Source organism: Mastomys coucha, unplaced genomic scaffold, assembly GCF_008632895.1.
Source record: "Mastomys coucha isolate ucsf_1 unplaced genomic scaffold, UCSF_Mcou_1 pScaffold15, whole genome shotgun sequence".
Taxonomy (NCBI): domain Eukaryota; kingdom Metazoa; phylum Chordata; class Mammalia; order Rodentia; family Muridae; genus Mastomys; species Mastomys coucha.
This window is the reverse complement of record NW_022196897.1, coordinates 2852593-2874626: the sequence shown is the minus strand read 5'-3', so window position 1 is coordinate 2874626 and position 22034 is coordinate 2852593. Positions and strand designations below refer to the sequence as shown.

At 40.0% G+C, this 22034-nt stretch overlaps 1 protein-coding gene across 9 annotated transcripts in view; it reads right to left on the bottom strand.

The window, feature by feature from the left end:
* Cacnb2 (calcium voltage-gated channel auxiliary subunit beta 2) overlaps positions 1–22034 on the bottom strand; it is a 376672-nt gene that overhangs the window by 97584 nt on the left and 257054 nt on the right. For 7 of the 9 annotated variants that reach the window (XM_031369058.1, XM_031369060.1, XM_031369064.1 and 4 more), the window contains one exon: positions 16554–16673. In XM_031369058.1, coding sequence (XP_031224918.1) covers positions 16554–16673 — 120 coding nt within the window. Of the gene's footprint in view, positions 1–16553; positions 16674–17503; positions 17816–22034 lie in introns of those variants that run through there. The other 2 variants (XM_031369061.1, XM_031369065.1) reach the window with 1 other exon arrangement.

The window sequence follows — 22034 nt, the reverse complement described above, 5'->3', positions numbered from 1 at the left end:
TGCTTTAAGGGGAAGGAAAAATATTTATTTGGCTTGTGAATCCAGATTACAACCTGCCACTGTGGTCCAGCTAATCTAACAATGACTGTATCTCAAGAGAAGGTCCAAATATCCAGTAGTTATTCAGTTCCTGAGGCTGAATATCTCAGCTGGTCAACTGGACACAATTATAACTAATCATTACAAGAGGTAAAGACATACATACTTCATTTCACAACAATTTTTCTGGAGTATATACACACATGCAAACACAAAATCTACAATCATGACTATAATGCAAAGGTTATTATAATTGTATAAATCATGCAATATTGTTTAAGTTATTAAAATAAAATGGAAAAGTCAACCTGACACTCTTGTTTCAATAAATCTTTATTCTAGTCTCAGTCAAAACCTGTAGAAAAGCTACCAGTGCATACCAGTTTTCAGTCACAGTTTACAAATCACACATAAGAGAACTCTTCCTAGTAGCCATGAAGTTCCTCAGTGAATTTTGTAGTTTAGCCTATATTTTCTTCTTGAAACTTAATGGTCTTGTTGTCTCATGACAGTACAGTAGACATTTTTCACGTTGCATACTTGTGTCCCCTCTAGTCCTATTTTTACTAGTTATTCTATATTACAAACAATCAAATCTCATATGAATTGAGAAGTTAGGATACGTGTTTGTAGAAAAAATATATTGAGAGATCATATTAATTTTGCCTGGATGAAATCAAACTGGTTTAGTCTCAACATTCTATGAAAGAACAGTCACTCACAAATGGTTGGAGTGGATCTTTCTGGAAGGTAACAGAAGGCCTCAGAGGTTGGCAGTGAGGACTCTGGCAATCCAGAGGAGGAATTCTCTTTATTCTAAAGCCTGCTTCCCTCATGGGAGCTAGTGGCTCGCCTTGCCTTCACCTGTGCACTGGTATAGTATAAGAGGAAAGAGAAGATTTTCTGAAAAGATATCCTCATGTTACTTCTGCCTAAAATGATTCCATGACAACAAAGTTAGCTAAAGATTATGCTAGACCTGTGCATGTAAAGATTAGTTCATAGACCCAGCTCTGCATAAGGTGGACACAGTGGTCCATAGTCCTTAGGGAGGTTTGGACAAGAGTACCAATTTATTTAAGGTCAGACATAGTGAGTTTTTAAGACCAGATGGGGGTACATGAAAGTCTATTTCAAATAAAGAGAGTCAGCCTATAGTCCCACAGTACACCAGGCTGGAGAGAGGAGGGTCTAATTAAGTGTGTGTCCTCAGGATCTCCTCAGGTCACTTGTAGTGGAGACAAGAGAGAGCCTTAGGACTTGGGATGTGCCTCAGCAGATAGTGGCACTTGCTTTGATAATGGCACTGCTGATCTGAGTTTCATCCCTTGAGATCCACATGGTACGAGGAGAGAACCAACCCCTGAATGTTGCCTTTTGACTTTCACATACATGATAAGGCACAGGAACATTCATGTGTACACACACACACACACACACACACACACCTGTGACCCTGCAAATGTGAACCAGGCTGTAGAAATACAAGCTGACTATCTCTGGAGAAAGTCCATAAAGGTATCATATATTCAAAAGTATTCTTGATATGGAACACAGACACACACACACACACACACACACACACACACACACACACACACACACACAAACACACACACACAGTGGGGGAGTGAGAAAAAAATAAATAAGTGTAATTTATTAAATCTGTAACATCATTATGTTATAAACTAATGATGACACAATATGATTACATCCAAAGTTTTAGTGTTTATGTACACATTCCCTGTTACTTAACAGATCCCAGGATTCATTTCCTAACTATTTATGAACATCAGAACGAATTAATTACAAGTGTCCAGAAAGGTCTCAGTTGCTTCAAGTCATGTATGCTTGGGAAGAGAAACAAACAATGGTATTACAGAGTGGGAGAAACACAAATTAGTTTTCTAGAGATGGGAGAGATGGACAGAGCAATAAGTTATTTGGTAACAGAACACATAGGTGCCAAAGAGCAGGGAATGTGTCAATGGAACTTTTAACCTTTAGCCATAAAAAACGCCCGTTGTTGTTGTTGTTGTTGTTGAGGAAGCCAGAGAGCTGTCCATGTAATCCAGGGGAAAGGAGAACAGGGAATCAGAGATCCCCAGCTGTCCTTCTGTGACCACAGGCAGACAGGGGCTCCTTTGTCCAGTTAACTCATGTAGTTTTTTAAGTCTGACAGATAATTTAGGCAAGAATAAACAGGAAAACTATGGCAATTACATTTTATGTGAGTTAACACAAGATAAAGCAAACAAGAAGCCACAAACCAGTAAACCAGCACAAGGCACATGGCCAGCCAAAACCACAGAGGATATTAGTTCCCACCCTCCCCTCAAGTTCTCAAGCTGGAGAGAATCCTTCCATTTGATTTACTTTCCTACAGACCATTAAAAATCTCAGAAGCAAAATACTGAAATCCTAATCCTTGACAACTGTTTAAACTAGAACATGACCAACAGCTATAGAACATGAAAGTATTTAGAGTAGTGTGTATCTGCCCGGCTTCCACTTCCATGCTAGACTAAACATTATAGCTGAGACCAGAGTTTGGAACACACGCAGGAATATCCTCAAGTATTCAAGAGCAAAGGAAAACAAAACACTCTACATACCCATAGTCATTTGGCTTCAGCCATCCTGACTGAGAGATGCTATGGTTGATACCATGACAGTCTCGTAGTTTATATATCCTTGGGAGATCTGTGAAGACCCTACAAATATGAACCATGCTGTGGGAATATAAGCTGACTGGAGAAAGCCCATAAAGGTACCATATATTCAAAAGTATTCTTGATATGGAACACTATAGAGAAGAATAATTATACTGTTTCTTAAACAAGAGCATCCTTTCTGTGCTAGTATGGTATGCATTGCTGTATAGACCATGCTGGTCTTGAACTCACATAGGTCTCCCTGGCTCTGTCTCCCAAGAACTGAAATTAAAGACATGTGCTGTGACACCTAGTTTTATTGATTTTTATTTTATGTGTTAGTGGTTTTTGCCTACATGTATGTATATGCACCATGTGCAACCCTGGTGTCCATGAAGGTCAGAAGTGGGCATTGAATCCTTCAGAAATGAAATTACAGGGTTGTGAGCATCATGTAGGTTCTGGGAACTAAACTCGGGTCCTCTGGAAGAACACCAACTCAAACTGATAGTATTTATTATTTCCTATTCATTTATTTGTCTATTTATTTATTATTGTGTGTGTAAGAGAGTAATAAAGGGAGGGAGGGAGAGGAGGAGGGAGGAAGGGAAGGAGAGGGAAGGGAAGAGAGAAGGAGAAAGCATACCAAATCATGCACCTGGAAGTCAGAGAGTCAACACCTGACATTGGGAATCATTTCTCTCCTTCCACTGTAGGTTCTGGGTATGATGCTCAGGTCATCAGTGTTGGATGGCAAGCAGTCCTTTTGAAATGCCAACTCAAAGCTATCATGTGGTAAATGAGATACATAGAAGACTGTGTATGATATATATATATACATATATATACACATATATAAACTTGAATATATATGAATATTTATACATATAAATTCAATTTTAGGGAAAATATGTTAAAATAAGATATGCTAGTTCCTAAACTTTTAGGTCACTATTCACAGAACTTGTGTGACATGGACTATGTCTTTCACAGTGCATATGTGTAGTTTAGAAGACAACTTGTGGGAGTAGACTCACTCCTTCTTCTAATGCACCCCAGGGATACAAATCATGGTTTTAGGCTTGTTTAGTAATTACTTTTATCTACTGAGCGATGTTGCTGATCTTATTTTATTTAAAAATAACTGGGAGTAGATGTGGGGATGTGCAGGATCTTTTGTATTCTAACCTGGTTTTGACCTTTCCCCATTGACAAAGAAGATCTTGAAATCATGATCCTCCTGCTTTCCCCTCCAGAGAGCATGAATCATAGTCATGTATACCACACCTGCTGTAGGTATTGCTGGGGATGGGAGCTGGGGCTGAGCAAATGCTCTAACAACTGAATACATCTTCACAGCACACATTTGAAATTACAGAGTTGAATAAATATCATTGTATATCACCATATTACTATTTAAATGTGTTCTTAGATCACAACCAAGGCTTAATCATTATAAATATATGTGTATATATAATATATATCACATACATATACATTCACAGACATATATACACTTGTACACATACACACACACATGCACAGAGTCTATGTACTTCATTTACCACATAATAGGTCTTTGAGTTGGCATTTCAAAAGGGACTGCTTACTGTATAACCTGAGCTTGTTCATAACTAGAATCTACAGTGGAAGGAGACAAGTGACTCCCAAGTATCATTTGTTGATCCTGTGACTACCAGGTATATGATCAGATTATCACATAGCACCACAAGGTGGGCACCTCATGCAGGTGTGATCCATGAGCAGCAGTAACACAGCAAGTAGAGAATTTTATCTACTCAAAGGACCCCCCCCATCCTATCCACCCATTATATGTCTGGTCACAAAAATGAAGCAGGGACTCAGATACTCAGGGAAACCAAACCATCTGCTGCCTGGCTATTGTGACATTCTTTGTTCTGTTAGGCATTATCCAGGATTTCTCTTAGTTGAACTGAGCTTGTATATGAGACACTAAGTTCTTTGCAAACAAACAAGCCAAAAAAAAAAAAAAACCTTCAAAACAAAACAACAACAACAAACCCCTGTAATATAACTCTGGAGTGTAAGGAATCTTGGTTGACTTAAACCCAGGAAACAATGGATTCTGTAACATTTCACTTAAGGATGACTATAGTTCCTCTTGGGAAGAAAGGTAATAATCAATTGCTTACAAATCCAGGGAATACAACTTGAATCCTAAGGCCCAGACTGTCTCCATCTTTGTCTAGCTTCTTCCCCACCCATATCCTATGTCTAGGGAGGGCATGGTAAACATGATTTGAACCTCAAATATACAAAAAATGACATTCAAAAGTGCATGTTAATTTTGCAAATAAATATCAGTAAAAAGAACATTTGGCAGAAATCATGGTAATATAAACAATTTTGATTGTTAATTGTGTGATTCATTGTCTTTCTGAAAAAGAGTTACATTTTTTTTAAGCCATAATATTTTGTTTTAAGTCATCATGCCAGTAGTTTCCTAACCTTCCATTGCTCTTCTCTTAATAGTCAGTGGTCAAACAGCCTTTCATTTTTGTCTGCTATAATTGTAGACTGTTTCTTTCATCTTTTTCTTTAGAAAGAGATAACGATGAAATCTCTTAAATCATTTCATTATAATTTCGATCATCTCTGCCTTACATAACCAAACATCTTTTCTGTATTCTCTATATAACCTAATTCCCAAGTAGTTGGTTTATTTCCATTCCTCTATGGAAACCACACCACTGGAGTTTCAGGCACTTGACTGTCCTACCTCCAACTAACCAAGAATAGCCTATGCATATGTTCTGATCTCTTCTTTAACAACTCACTACATGAGAAATCTTAGCACAAGATGTTTATTTAGAATGTGAAGATGGAGGCTGGAGGGATGCCTTAGAGGGTGAAGGCAATTGCTTCCAAGCCTGATGACATGCCTTTGATTTCTAAGACTCACTAGATTCAAATAGAGAGCAGCTTTTACAAGTTGTCTTCTGACTTCCACACATGCACCCAGGCACATATGTATGTATGTACAAGTACCCTTGTCACTCCCGTGTGTGCACACATGCAGGTAGCTTTTGTAGAGTGAAGATGAACTTCAAGTCCATCCAGTAGATGTTAGTCAAATCATAAAATGGAGGGAGTAGTCTACCTGTGAACTCCATTTGTCCTACTTATGCTCAATAGAAAAAGGCATAGGTATTGGTTTGACCTTAAAAATTATTTTGATGGTTATTCTGCTTTATTTTCAAGTTCATAGTTAAAGAACAAAGTGTTTACTAAGTAGGAGTGGGGTGACTGGTTAAATAAAAGAATTTAAGCACCAAAGCTGAGCTTTTACAATAATTTTGCCAGTTAGTAGCTCAATGACCTTGAATGACACTGTTCAATATCACACTTTCTTCATTGATAGCATGGGATTGCTCTACATTCCATTTTTCTCCTATAGAGGAGTTACATGGACCAAGGCAGGTTAGTTATTCAGTGGGAAGTTAGACACAGAGACTCTAAATTAACACAAACAGTAATGGTTACCTGTTGGTGGTTCAGCAGGGAACATGCTTGCCGCACAAGCATTAACATGTTACTTCAGACCCTCTAATCTGGGTAAAAAGCTGGCTGTACCTGTAACTCCATCACTGGTGAGGCAAAAACGGGAGAATTCTGGGAGCTCCCTAGCTAATCTATTTTTATCAGTTAACACCAGGTACCATTGAGAGACTGTTTCAAAAAAAAAAAAAAAAAACCCAAACAAATAAATAAAACCAAAGGTGGATAGTGTTCTAATGAAAGAGATTAAGATCAACTTCTGCCCTCTGCAAGCATGGTGTGCTTATGTATCTATCCATACAAATACCAACACCTCTACAGAAGTGTGCACATGCACACACACAGGTTTGGGGAGCAAAAATATTTCTTCAATTGAAGACAAGCTCAAGGTTAAGTGAGACTTAACATTAAATAAGAATAAATGCCCATGTTCCATGTTACCTCCTCAGGTAACCCTCTTGCTCACCGTCTAGGAGCATATAACTGATTAGCAAAGTCTGTGTCCCCACAGATAAGGTCACATGACAGAAGGGGCCATCTTAATCCATACTGCCCTCTGAACCTTCTCCAGCACAGTAGTAGTGAAGTCTACCTGCTCAACACCCTTAGAGCGTATGTCCTGTTCCAAGTCTATCAGCCTCACACTCTTACTTAGAACAGTGGCACACGTTAACAGAATCACAAATACATTATGACGCACTTGAGGGAAGAAGCCACATGTAAGCTGGACTCCCCTCTAGCAATGCAATACCACCCATCCTGTGCAACTTAATAAACTCGACTCTACCACAGTCCTGGTACTTTTTATTCAGCTGTGGTGAGACAAACCTCAGAAAAACAAAGGGGAGAGAGACTCCACCCACTCTGCATAAGGGGCATTGTGTTGATCCCTGCTCATATCAGAAGGGGACAGGCAAGGAAATGTGGTGTATTTATAGCTCTGTTTACGATATGGCAAAGATGCTAGGCGACAGCTCTTTAAGAGAATGAAAGAAAAAGGTTTGACCCACAAAGTGTATAATTTTTTTTCCCCTATTCATTTATGGTTTTGAAATGGCCAGAAGTCTCTTTATTATGTTAACAGTCCTTATAAGGCTTCTTAACTGAGAGTACAGGTTTGTTTTGTTTTGTTTTGTTTTTTGCTTTGCTTGCATAAATGTGTGGTGTATGTGTATTTGCATGTATGTGTTCAAATGTCTGTGGGTACACATGTAGTATGGGATTGTGCACATGAGTATATATGTGTAAAGGCCTTAGGCTGACATGGACTTTTCCCTCACATTCTACCTTATTCATTGGGGTAGGATCTCTTAAATAAACCCAGAGCTCACTGATATAGTTTTTCATGGACCTAAAGATATAGTGAGCAGAATTTGAGTTTTTTCCCAAATTATGCAGATCCATTCAGAAAAGAACATCAGAAGAGAGCATTAGCTTGCACTTGGTTTCTGCGGAAGCAATCAGCTCTGTTCAATAAAGTAGAAGGCACATCTTCAGAGGGAACTCAGTCATTGTTCAAGGGAGAGAAAGTATGCCCTGGGCATAGGAATGTGTAGGAGTGTAACCTGAGCTGTCACTATGACCCAGGATGACTGACTTGTGAGTGGCAATGCTGGTCATACCTCACTCAAGCCTGCAACTATTAGATGTCACAAATCTGCTCCACGACACTCAGCACCAAATTAGAAACTAGTCATGTGAACAGGATGGTGACTGTACAAAGTAGGGTATTGCAGCAGCAGTTAACTCAAAGACAACAAGGAGAACAGTACAATTTCTGGTTACCAAGCTACTCTTAGACACCAGGCTTAGGGATGAGAGGCATCCCAAACACTGCTTCCTATGTCCATCTCAAGATGCCCAAGGTAACAGGAAGTTCAGGAAGCACACGTTACCTCACTCAGGTTGTTGTGAGCACTGCAGTTCTGAGAAGCAAGAAGCACTGGCATTTTACAAGTGGGAAAATGACCTGACCGTGTGAGGTGCTATTTTATTGCTGCGAAGAGGCACCGTGACTCAGACATCTTAAAGGAAGCACTTGATTGTGGGGAGGGTTCTTGCATATATTTTCTTTTTTCTTTTCTTTTCTTTCCTTTTTTGTTTTGAGACAAGGTTTCTCTGTATAACCCTGGCTGTCCTGGAACTCACTCTGTAGACCAGGCTGGCCTCAAACTCAAAGTCTACCTGCCTCTGCCTCCCAAGTGCTGGGATTAAAGGCATGTGCCACCATCGCCAGGCTTTGCTTCTATTTTCAGAAGGTGAGTCCAGATCATCATGGCAGGAAGAACAGTAGCAGCCATGTAGGCATGGTTCTGAATCAGTACTGAGAGTTTATACGTGATCCATAAACGTTATAGAGAGAGGGAAAGACAGGGCCTGGAGAAGTTTTTACAACCTCAAAGCCCACCAGCAATGATATACTTTCTTGAAGACCACACCTCCTTAAAGAAAGCCACTCCTCCATGAAGAAGACCAGACCACACCTCCTTGAAGGCCACACCTCCTTGAGGAAGACCATATCTCCTAACAGTTCTTAAACAGTCCACCAGTTGGGAACCAAACAGTCAAATTTACCACTACAACATATAATATATAAACAGATAAAGCCACTGGATCATGGTGGAAATGGAATTTAAATTCATGTCTGTCTGAGTTGAGCATCAACAGAGATCTAAAGTACCTAAAATATTTCTTGTCTGTCCCTTTACAGGAAAAATAATTGTTAACTCTTTGAACCCTGTACAAAGGCTTCAGCCTTGGGAAGATGGAGATAACAATGATGTAATGAGAACATGTGGAGATGAGTTTGAAGGAAAAGGTGGATAGTTCCACTCTTATGAGTGGCAGAACTGAAAGATGCCAAGGAGATCTGAGACATCCACAAGTGGGCAGAGAAGCCAGTGCAAAAGCTGAGACTCAGTGATGGCTGAAGTCTTGAGGAGAACAAGTGGGCCTCTATTGAAAACTTATATTGGTAGACAAACTATATCTAAAGGTAATGTACACAGAAATTCGAATCTAAACTTGAGTGGGAAGAGAGCTTCTGGATGAATACCAGGTAGAACCCACAGACCACACATCCTGGGCATCCCTTGCTTCTTCAGACGATCACGATGCTCACCGGATTCCCCTGGTAGCTCTTCAGCAGAAACCGGGGACACAAGATGCCAAAAGAGCTAAGTCCTGAACTGAGCATTTGATAGGAGAGACTTCTATACTTCAGTTAGGAAAAACAGAAGTTGATGTAGAATAAGGCCTCAGGGAATGTACTTTCTGCCAAAGCAAGAGGAACAGAGTTCAAATCCTTAGCAGCCTTGAAAAACTGAGCAAGGTCACGGGTGCTTATAACCCCAGCATTGGAGAAACAAAGATATTAGATCCCTAGGTGTCATTGGCCAGCCAGGAAAGCTGAAACAGGGAGATTCTGGGGCAAAAATAAGGTGATAGAGGAAGACTCCCAGTGTCCTTCCATGGCCTCTGAATGTGCATTCCTTGGCATACATGCCTGTGTACTCTCACAAATAGCATACCACACACAGAGAGACATAGCCATATACAAAGGATATCTGAAGACAAATAGCCTGGCTAGTTAATGATGTAGGTAGCTAACTTAGGCATTTTTTTTTAAACTGTAGTCAACATCCATAACACAAGAGATTTGCCAGTTATACTGGTTAGGTTTTGTGAACTTGACATAGCTCACATAGAGACATAGCTCAGAAGAGGGAATCTCAATAAACAAATTATCTCCATCAGATTGTGGGAGGTTGTCAGGATTCATTAATCAAGATTAATTATGTGGAAGGGCCAGTTTATTGTGGATGATGCTACCTACCGCTGGTCCACAGGTCCTGGGCTGTGTTAGAATACAGGCTGAGCAAGCCATAAAGAGAAAGCCAATAATCCACACTCCTTCATTGCATCTGTTTCAGTTCCAGTTTCCAGGTTCCTGCCTGGAACTACCTCAATGGTGGACCTCACCTTGTAAGGCCAAATAAACTTTCTTCTTCTCAAGTTGCTTTTGATTACTACTATCTTTATCACATCCATAGAAACATTACTAGAAGACCAGAGAAGTAAAAAGAAATTTGGTGATGGGCTGAGAAGTCACAGAAAGCTTAATTGAAGATCAGTAAACATGGTGACAGAAATATCATGAGAAACCATCAATGAAGAAATCATGTTCAAGCGGTTAAAAGTTAAGGGGTGATAGAATTAAAGAAATTGAGGATAAAGTTTGCATGATAAGGTTGGTAGTACGTGGAAAAAAGAAAAAAAAGTACCAGGATTGAAGAGGTGACAGAGCTGTTGATGCTTAAAGGTCGAGGTATTTCTTCTTCCAAAGGGAGGAAGAATGCAAAGGGGACAGGGCAGATGTCAGCAGAGATCCATGTGCGAGGCAGCTCCTTGTCTACACTGATCTGAGCTCATTCTTGTGACTTGCTTCAGCTAACACAGCATTATCAAGTGCAACACAAGAGGAGAATGCTGATCACCCTGGAGCTTCTTCTTTCTTGTTTTGTTAAGCTTGGAGGGGGATGCAACTCATGGCCATGCATACATTAGGGGTGATGTTTAGTATAGAATATCAACTTAACAGTATCTTGAATTACCCATTAGATGAGCCTCTGGAGACACTAACTATTAGGATATTACCCAATACTATTACCAGCTTGACATAGGTCCACTGGCACCTCTACATTTATTTATCATGAAAAGAACAGAAAATGTAAGCTAATGTATCTTTGAACAATAAGCAAATTCATGCTGATGGAAATGTGCCAATACTTAGAGACATATATAGATAGTCAGGTTCTAATCTTAGAAATTACACATTTCAATAAGAATTAAAATTTCCACAATAAATAAAAGTTCCAGTTGATGGATTAGAAGAAAAGTTTAAAAAAAATTTAAGAACAAAATGATAGAGAAAAAACTACTTCAGAAGAATTCTCTTCATTAAATACCTGAGAACCAAAAGACAATAATCAAAGAAAAACTGAGATTTCTTTTCTAGAACTGAAGTTACTGGCCCTTTTCAATGTATGTATAAAAAGCCAAGCACAATAAACAAAAAGATTCACACCAAGGCACATCACGCCAAGCTGTCAAAACACCAAAGGAAACAAAATTCCTCAAGCACAGGAGAACTGAACATACCCACATCATAGCCACAGAATACCACTGTGCTCAGACAGCTCTGGAAACTCAACTACAAGCCAACGCCTTCACCCATCCGAAGGCAAATGGTTTTCATTATTGAACATTATACCCAGACAAACTAGTAATTAGATGTGAGGGTTTTACAAAGACAGTTCCAGTTGGTAAGATCTTAAAAAACGTGAACCTTTTGCTGGAAGGCTCTGTGTCTTCAGCTGCCTTTATAAACATCCCAGGAGCTAGGTGGTGTATCTATTGCTTCACACTCCACTTGCTTTCTCTTTCAGACATGAAGCTTCCTTTGTCCATCCTGGAAGGTCCAGTTTTAAGATACTACTTCCTCTAAGAAAGAGTCTTTACCCCAGCCCTCTGAGTTCCATGCTTTCCTTTCTGCCTATCAGACCTTTCATGTGTATGACATCTCTCCCCAAAGAACAGAAGCTTTCCGTAGGCAAAAGACTTCCCATTTGTCCTTCGTGGCTCTGGTCTTAAGGTCTTTCCTACATACCAACCATACCAAGGACAACCCTTTTAGTAGACAGGCATATTGAAAAGAGCAGTCAAAACTGAGTTTCAGGGCTGGTGAGATGGCTCAGCGCTTAAGAGCACTGATTGCTTTTCCAAAGGTCCTGAGTTCAAATCCCAGCAACCACATGGTGGCTCACAACCATCTCATAATGAGATCTGACACCCTCTTCTGGAGTGTCTGAAGACAGCTACGGTGAACTTACATATAATAAAGAAATAAACCTTTAAAAAAAAAAACACTGAGTTTCGGTCTTCTCTGAGAACATCACACCCAGATTATTCTATCTGTATTCTCCAATCCCTTCCACATCCAGATTTCCCAACATAGTCTCTACCTACAGGGCAGATGACATCATCTTGACAAGTGCAGAGGGTGAAAAAGAACATTATTCATTCAATAAAAAAAAGTGTGATTCAACAATTTCAGTTCTAGATATATACACAAACTGGATATATGTCCTAGTTTGCTCTTTGTTGCTCTGATCAAACATCAAGATCAAATATAACTCTGGGAAGAAAGAGTTTATTTGACTTCTAAGTTAAAGTCAAGGCAGAACCTTGATGCAGAGACTACAAAGGAGTACCGTTTCCCTTTTGGTCACAGGTTTGTAGTCAGCAGCCTTCCTATACAGCACAGGACTGCCTGCCTAGGGATTGTCATCAATCAGCAGCCCCACAAGAAACTTCCCTAGAGGCCCCCACAGGCCAATCTGAGGGAGGTGACTGAAGCTTCTTCTTCCCAGGTATATCAATTTGGCAACGAGACAAACTAAGACAACACATAATGAATTAAAATATTTCTCACCCATGGAAAAAACTTCTGTAGAAAGGTTCACAGCAGGCTTATTCACAATGCTGAAAAGCATAAATAATCCAAACGCCTCCTCATTGATACATTTGTCAAATGTGAATTACAGTTGTAATTCTTTGACATCAAAAAATGTAGTAATGATAGATGCCATTGCATGAGCAATAAAACCATTATGTAAGAGAATGCAGGCAGTTACAAAGGACTAGCTACAGCCTGATTCCATAGGAATATATTCAACATCTAGACTAGATACCCAGAGAGGAAGTTGATTGGTGGCTTTCCAGGGTAGTGGAGTTGCAAAGGATGATGAATAACTGACTGTACTTGAGGTTCCTTATGAAGCAAATAAAAATGTCCTAAAGCTGATTGTAGTCAGGATAGTACAATTCTAAGTATACTTAAAATCCATTCAGTTTATCTACCTTATTCTTTGGAGAAAGAGTCTCCAAAATGTTGTGCAAACAGGGTTTGAACTCTTATCCTCCCAAGTGCTAGAGTTACAGGCATGAACTATCATTTACTCACATGTCTCTTAAGTTGTTTATTAAATACCAGTCATACATTTATTTCATATACTTCTTGAGATCAAAAAGTGAAAAATCGGGCTGCTTGCCATCATTGTTGAGGACTGTGATGCCCACTGTTGTCAGCTTGACAAAATCTAGAATGAGCAGAAGATGGGCCTCTGGGTGCATCTGTGGGGTTTGTATGGGTTACAGTAATTATTTAGAGTGGGTAAACCCACCCATGGTGGGTGTCACCAGTCCCTGGCTGGGATCTTAGACTACCTAAAATGTAGAAAGAGAGTTGGACTTTAACATGTGATCCATCACTCTTTGTTCTGGATTGGGGGAGTGATGTGAGAAGATGCTTCAAGCTTCTACTCCGTAGTTTCCCTGCCATGACCGTGCACCATTGGATTCTAAGCCCTTTCCCATAGCAGAGGAACAAAGAGAAGGCAAGAAAGCAAAGAGGCCAAACTCTAAGGTAGGAAACTTACTGAGAAGCAACATTTATACATTCTCAAGGGTAGAGTCTTAATAACTTAAATGCCATCCATTAGGCCTGGCTTTCAACATTTGCCCTGTGGATTCAGTTTCCAATATGTGGACTCTGGGAACAAATTTGAGCCATTGTACAAAGTGAGTTCCAGTGGTAGCCTCCAATAAACAGAACCAGAAATCGCCAAAGTACCTAAGTACAAAATTACCCTTGTTACAGTTTCACAAGAATTTATCCCTCTCTGATTCATCCAAGAAATACTTATTTGGTTTATAGTATGTGCCAAACTAACTTTAAATGACAGATTAGATTTCAGTATGTAACTTCATGAAGAAGGGATTACTGTGAGAACTAATTAAATTCTTATTACTACTTTTTAGAACACTTTCAACCATATGAACTTTAGTAAGACAGTGTACACAAAGGATGACAGAACTGGACAAGTCAAAATGCATCTGGTACCTAGAAACATCAAGGTAAAAACCAAAGTCATCCATTGACACTAACTTGCCTCAAAACCGAGTCTGCCCTCTGCCTACTTAATACATTCTATTCCAGAAAGGTCAAAACAAAGTGGTATGGAAAATTCTGGGTCCTAGTGGTTGCATCACTGCCCAGTTACATAACTTTTGGTAGGTCATTGAACTTCAGAAGGCAGTGATTCTAGTTTCACTATTTGCCAACTCCTTTTTTTTCACATAGATACCATTAAAGCAGTTAGTGGATAATGTCATTCCTCTTTATATAGGACCAGAATCCAAAAGCAGAGGTACACCAAGTCTAGTCCATGCATCACACATATGAATTATCTTCATCCTTTGGCCAAGTGAAAACACCAATTTGTAACATCATTCTATTTGAGGGATGATTATATAATAAAGAGATAGACAGCTCTGATCCTGTTTTTGCCTCCTCTCTTCAAGGAGAATTAAAAAACAGTACCCATCCAGGCATGAGCTGAAATAAATGCTTAAATCTCACTACTTCTTTCATCAGAACAAATTCAAAGCTATTCACTGCAGATTTAGCCATTGGAACAACCAAGTTCTAAGGTACTCACCCACTTTGACAGACAAGTAGATATAAATAAACTTTCAATTAAACACAGGAAAAAGTTTTTCCCACTATGTTGCCTTTACTTTAAACTGTCTTTCTTGCCCTTTCATATTCAACATTGTTTTCATCTAGAGTCTCTTTGGGCAGTGAGACAAGGAACATGAACTTGACTTGACTTAGAAGCCGCATTTTGAAGCACACTAGGGGTGAAAGAGTTAGAGTTTTCTGTAGCTAAGGCAGTGAGTCCCTGACTTAAAAGGACACAGCCTCAGACAAAAATATCCTGGATGGATAATTAAAGATTTCAATGGCCAGATCTATAACATATTGGGGTGTAGAAAAGAAAAGGGGGGGCTGACCATGGAAAACAATTTAAATTTGGTGAATGTAAGTTAGCTGCAAGCAGAACAATTTTATTTTTGAAATAAACACTGCTAATTTTTTCTTGACTTTTCTTTAAGTTCAGGTGCAAAAGATAGAATGTGGAATTAGGTTCTGAATCACAAAATGTATCTGTGACAGTGTAGCCTTGTGACACATTGATGTTACCAGGCATTCATTATTTTCAGTTCTTTACCTTCAGCTTCATAGTTTGTTCCAATGGCTAATTTGTAGCAGGGAAACAGGTAAGCTAATGGCAATCAGGTTACATTTTGCTTTTCAGTTTTCACTGCCAGAAAAGAGAGCCCTCTCTACCTGTGTTCTTAAGGCCTGTCTAGCAATTAAGGCTGTGAGACCCTGAGCTGGGTTTCCTGCCAGATGTTAATGTTTTAGAAGTCAAGGTCTCCCAGCAGTAGCTTGGTAACCACTACAGCGGCTGTTCTAGAAGCCATGAATATTACACAAGGTCTGTCCATGCATTCAAGTCAAGCCCGCCATTCCCATAGCAACACACATAGAGATGAGGCAGCAGGCAGAAACCTTGTGATAATGCCCTGATTTTTCCTAGCAAGATCAATGCCCTACTTACTCTTTTTCATAGTAGTGATTTTTTTTTTTAAAGGCAACCAGTAACCATTTTGAAATATGTTCACTCAGAAGTTACAAACCAAGACACACTCATAGATTGTGGACAACAATCCCTGGTTTTAATTTAACTATTTAAATTAACTATTATTCAAATATCTGTAGAAGATAATAAAATTTCAATGGCAACCGTAATGAGCTCTGTCACCACTTCACAGCCTGAGTGAAACTCACCCTGGGATCAATTCCTTGCACACTTCAGAACAGGCTTGCATTTGCTCCACCATGAGCACACACTCCATCACAGAACAAAGAGAAAAACTTTCTGGGGTAGGTCAGTTTAATCAATGAAATCCTTTGTTGCTTTCCTTTGTATATGTAGCATAAATAAACATATAAGGAGATCATTGAAAACCACCTATGAGGTAAACTTTATGAGAACAGTTGTTTTAGACTGTGTAAATCAACCTTAGTATCTACACTGTTTTCTAAACAGAAATGGTTTACTGGCAAGATGAAGTAAAATGTTTTGGTATTTCATGCAGTTTTTCCTCTTTGTGTACTTGGAGATCCCTTTGTTTGTGTTTAAATTAACCTCCCACCACGGAAACTCGTTGCTTGGATTAGAAAACAACATTAAAGATTATTATTAATATCACATTTCCCCCAATTATGCCTGTGTTAAGCCAGTTGATGGAGTACTACAGTAGATCAGGCAGGAGATTCAGGGGATACATCCACAGGCAGGCCCCTCAGGGGCACCTTGCCCCTCCTCCTCCTAAAGATGTGGTTTTTACCTTTGCTTTTTCCAACTGTGCCTGGGCCTGCCGCTCAGCTTCTCTGCGTACTGCCTCCCGGTCCTCTTCCAAAGACACATCTGAATCAGATGGGCGGCTGGTGTAGGAGTCTGCCGAACCCTGCAGAGGAGAATGTATTTTATGAAATAGATCCGGTGAGTGATGGGTGAACTGGAAAAGCCTCACTGAAGTGACAGTTTGCTTCCTGGAATAGGCTGTAAATTCCTGAAAAGAGGAGAAAATAAACCACTTGGCAGCAACCCACCTAGAAAAAAATCACCCTTTGCCCTGCACATTCTTCATTTAGGTAAGCTGTGTGTGCTGAGACGCCATTCCTTCTCCAGGTTCATTTACCAGAAAGTATCCTTTCTGGACGCCTCTACCAGTTCTTTTATCATTAAACCAACTCTGTGGTGCAGTGCAGAGCTGAAGGGCATTGATACATTTCAAGGATAACTCCAACACCAGCCTGAGAGCTGGAACAAGTATTTCCACACAGAGAGACCAACCAAACGCATCAAAGGGTGTCTGCCGAGTTCCAAACTTGATTCCTCTGTAATCTTGCTGCCGTGATTCTACTCCCATTATCATCTTAAGGATGCTTCTTTACACCATTCTTCACCTGCTCCCTTCTCAAACAATATGGTAAGACACTCCAGCCTGCTCCCTCCCTCTCTTGAGAACATTTTTAAAAATACCTGTACACAGATATTTCGTGAGAGCTGGCTACTTGCTTGAGAGACAACACCTTCTTGAGAGATTTCCTCTGGTAATAAATTACAGCGCAGGAAGGGGAGCTCAGAAAAATGTCAGGAATCTCCCTAGCTCCCTCTCATGCAATCATGAGCCTATTAACTAAATCAAACCACCCTCTCAGCAGGCACTTGCTGCAACAACGGAAAAGCAAAGAAAACACTCTCTCCCCCGGAACAAAAAGCCCTCTTGCTTACACAGATGTCCGAACTCTTCAGCCTTCCTCCCTTGGCTCTTTTCAGAAGCCTGATCCAGGTGGCCTTCATGAGCCGGGTAGCGCCTTTATCTTCCGCAGCTGCAGCCCAGGGCACAGATCCTCAGAGCGAGCTGAGCCCTGGAGAATCCTAGCACCTTTGCTATCCATGCTCTAAGAAGCCCCTCTTCTCAGTCCTTCTCCCTCTGGGGCTCTCACTCCCAGCCCCAGCAGACTTCTGTCTGAGGAGCTTCTTCTTATTTTTCCATCTCAGGAGGGAACACAACACACACACACACACACACACACACACACACACACACAGAGAGAGAGAGAGAGAGAGAGAGAGAGAGAGAGAGAGAGAGAGAGAGCAAGAGAGAGAAAGAATCTAATAATTTCTGTTGGTTTCAAAAAAAGACAGGTCCAAGTGCAGAGACTGTCTTCAACTTGTTTAAACTCAATGCATTATATTGCTCTTAAAGATTCTCTTCCCTGCACTTGGCTTGTTAAAGGAAATAAGTTTAAAGAGGACATTTAGAAAAACAAAAGTAAATAAGCAAACAAACCCACAGACTATGCCCTGATATTTCCAAGTGTAAAGTTCAAGCCTTATCTTTAGAGATCCAGAGGGAGGGAGGGGTGATGGGGGAGGGAGGGGTGATGGAGGAGGGAGGGTGCACTCCCTGCACTGGGCATGCTCCACGCAAAGCTTCTTTGCATATGCCAGAATCACATTGTTGGTTTAAGTCAAACTGCCATTTTCCATCCAAAGTGTAAACAGCTGGGAGGGTCTCTCAGCTTCTATAGTAACAGGCACATGGGAGGGTCTCTCAGCTTCTATAGTAACAGGCACATGGTATGCCTGTCAGCTTCCTGTTCCAGATGAAGCCAGCTCCCAAAGACAAAACCTACTGTCTTTTCATTGAGAAATCATTTCCCATTCCCTGCCAAAAACAGGGTATGCTAGGCCATAAATAATAACTCACAGAATCATAATAACTATTGCATATAGCATCGCATAGTATAGGCCAAAAGGTGACCATTCGTCCTATCTAGAATTAATCTGTATAAACAAGATGCAAGACAGAGAGATATGGCCATTTAATTAGGACATGGAGTCATCATAGCTTTATAAAGCAATGGATTTAATGGAGCTCAAAATGACTCTGGCCTGTTTTTCACAGTGAGAAACCATCACCAAAATAGGTATGCGAATTATCATAGTAATAGAGAGAGACATTTCAAAGCTTTGCTGATTTATTAGCATGTTAACATTCACAGAATACAATAATTGAGTCCAAATTCTTCCTGTAGATAAGGGGGCTGGGGCTTAAGAAGGAACCATATGATTTCCTGGGTGAATGGGGTTTCTGTACTTTTAATGTTTCTGTATGAGGAAATGCATATTGCCGAGTTTTATAAAGTAAACAGAATTTGAAAACACTGCATCTATCAGAGTATACAGGATTACTTTGTCCAGCCTCATCTAAATTTTAGCTGCTCAAAGTGGCATGTGTCTCTAATGTCATCACTCAGGAGGCAGAGGCAGAAGGATCAGAAGTTTCACCAGACTGGGTTAAGTAATGAGGAGACACTGCCTCAAAATAAATAAATAAATTAATTAAAAATGATAATAAGGACCTCTTTACCCACTTCCCTTCCTTTGGACACTCAACTAATATTCATTTCCAGAAGCCAAAGCTTACAAAGTATGTAAGACAGGGACTATATAATAATAGAAACTGATTGCATCCCAACTCAGTATTATGACATAAATTAATGGCCTATTTATAGTGTTATGAAGTTAATGTACAGTGTCAGGGGCTTATAAATTCTTTGCAATTATTTTTGGTTCAAGGAAAATATAAAATGGACAAGCGAATCCTTCCAATCTAGAGGTGGTTTCTGATGTTCCCAAGCCTCTCACATCTGTAGCACCAAACTCAGAAATAATCAAGTTCAGTTAGATTCCATGGGGCCCATGGTCCCCACTGTCACTAGTTTGGGCAATTACAGTATTAAGGTTCAGTTGACACCCCAGTGAGATAGAAAGCCTCTCATTGGTGCAATGGCCATGTTTAGACAATGCCAGTCTCACTGCAAGTCTAACATTTTTTTCCTGCTCCCTCCTCCTCTTCTCCAGTGTTCTTGAGCCATGCAGTGGTGACCCAGATGCTTCCAGATCCCTCTGTTCAGACTCAGGACTTTAAAGTTGCTTATTTTCTATGCACTGATCAGTTTTGAGTTTCTCCATTAACCACAACCAACTGCTAATGAACTCATTGCAGATATGGCTACCTGTACAAGAGCTGTGCAAGACTAGACCCATCACAATTTCCTCATGCATTCAAGAGGACTTTGTGAGGCTACATCCGTTCAAGAGTTAGGAGAAGGTATCAGTCACAGGGGAGGGATATGTCCTTTTCTTTAGTGTTTAGCAGTTGATATGTTGCCCATGTTCCAGTAAATAATTCCAGACTCATGTTCAAGGGGGCAACTCTAATTAAACTCAGTGGAGCACACACACACACACACACACACACACACAGAGGTCAGGTGGGGAGGTAGGGGGAAATGAAAGTATGAGGGAGCTTTGTGTTGGAAGAAATGCATCAATACGTGAGAGGGAACTGGTGAGGGTACAAGGGTGTGTATGAGAGTTGATAAAAATTGATCATATATATGCATGAAATTATTCATGAATTAATGATAAAATCTAATATAATTTATTGCTCAATAAACTCATTGTTATTATTATTATTATTATTATTATTATTATTATTATTGTTATTTTAAATAGAGGTAGTGAGATGGCTCAGTGCTTAATAACACTGACTTTTCTTCTAGAAAATCCCAGGTCAATTCCTAACATAGGCATGACTGTTCACAACCATCTGTAAATCGAGTCCCAGGGGAACTACTGCCTCATTTTGACATCCTTGGGCACCGGCATGTACATGGTACACAGACAAACAGATATGCAGACCAAACAGCTATATACATTAAGTAAATAAATAATTCAAAAATCAAAACAGAGATTCTATCATTAAGAACCCCCTCATGTCAGGAAGAGAGTTCACAGAACCCAAAATATTGGTTTCTTCATTCTCTTTTAAATGAAGTAAAATTGAAAAAGTCTATTGCTAGTGACCAGGTTTAACCTTTACACAGAATAATCATTTTGATGTTGTTTATAGATTTAAAGAGTTTAGCAGCCTCCCAGCAGTCAGGAGGTGTAACCCTCCTGGCTTGAGGCCTGCCTCTCATAACCACACCTCTCTGCCCACCTCCTGCTATTTGCCATGCCTTGCTCCTGGTTCCAGTTACATTGGAAGTCCCACCTCTACAGAGACTAAAAGAAGCCGCTGATTGGGCTGGCATGCTGACGAACTTGTGGGAGGGGTTTTACCTCACCTATTCTACCTGTTGGCTTGTAAAAAACAGAGCATTAAAATTGAAGATGGCTGAGCGATCACGACTCCCATCTAATTTTCTTTAAAACCTTCCATGTGGACAGGCCAACCTATTTTCTCCCAAACTCTATCTTACCATTGCTTTTCCTTCTAACTCCATTTCCCAGAATAACCCTCTCTTTAATGTTGGTGCTGGTAGTTAACAAGGAGGCAGAGGCAAGTGGATCTCTGTGTGTTTGAGGCCAGCCTGGCCTACAGTGTGAGTTCCAGGATAGCCAGAGCTACACAAGGAAACCCTGTCTTGAAAAACAAAATGAAACAAAACAAAATGAAACAGAACAAAAAAATTCAGCAGTCCTTAGATACCACTTCACCAATGTTTGTCCAATCTTTTGAATATTTGCAACAATTCATTAGCCTCTATTTTTTAAAATGTGACCATGAGCTGCTCTTTTTAGGAGCTCTCTCTATTTAACTCACAAAACAGTTGGTATAGTAGACATATATATTCATTGTGGAAAGAGAAACATGGCCATGTCCTTGAATTCTCCCATCCCAAGATAGTCAATGTTAAATACTAGAAGGTTTAGTGTCCAGAGTTGCTGCATTTTTGAAAGACACACTTCTGATGGAAGCATCACACTTTACCTTCTTCCTTCTGGGAGCAGGGAATTATGAGGAGCAAAGCAATGTATCTAATTAAGCTTTTGCCTTTCCTATTATATGGGCTTTCTGGGTCATCGTGCCTGGAGTAGTCTTGAGATGAGAACATCTGGCAGTCATTTCCATAACTATTGAACAGGTTCATTATAAAAATGTCTCCTGATGAGTTGGTTGATTGTAGCATTTGTCCTTGCAGATATGCAATATGTTCAGCTATGCATATCCTTCTTCTACATCTTCACACTCACACTACTGATTGTACTGTTTAAAAATGCAAGCTGAGCCTAAGGTCTACCAGTAGGACAGCCCACAGCATCATCTATACTTCTCTTCAAAAATCTCACTGTAACTCTGTGTTAATGCTTACAGGAAAACTTCATTAACTCAGATTGTATTTGCTCTTCAGTTTCTCTCTCTGCTTTTATGTAACCTGTGTGTATAAAGAAAACATCATCCTTT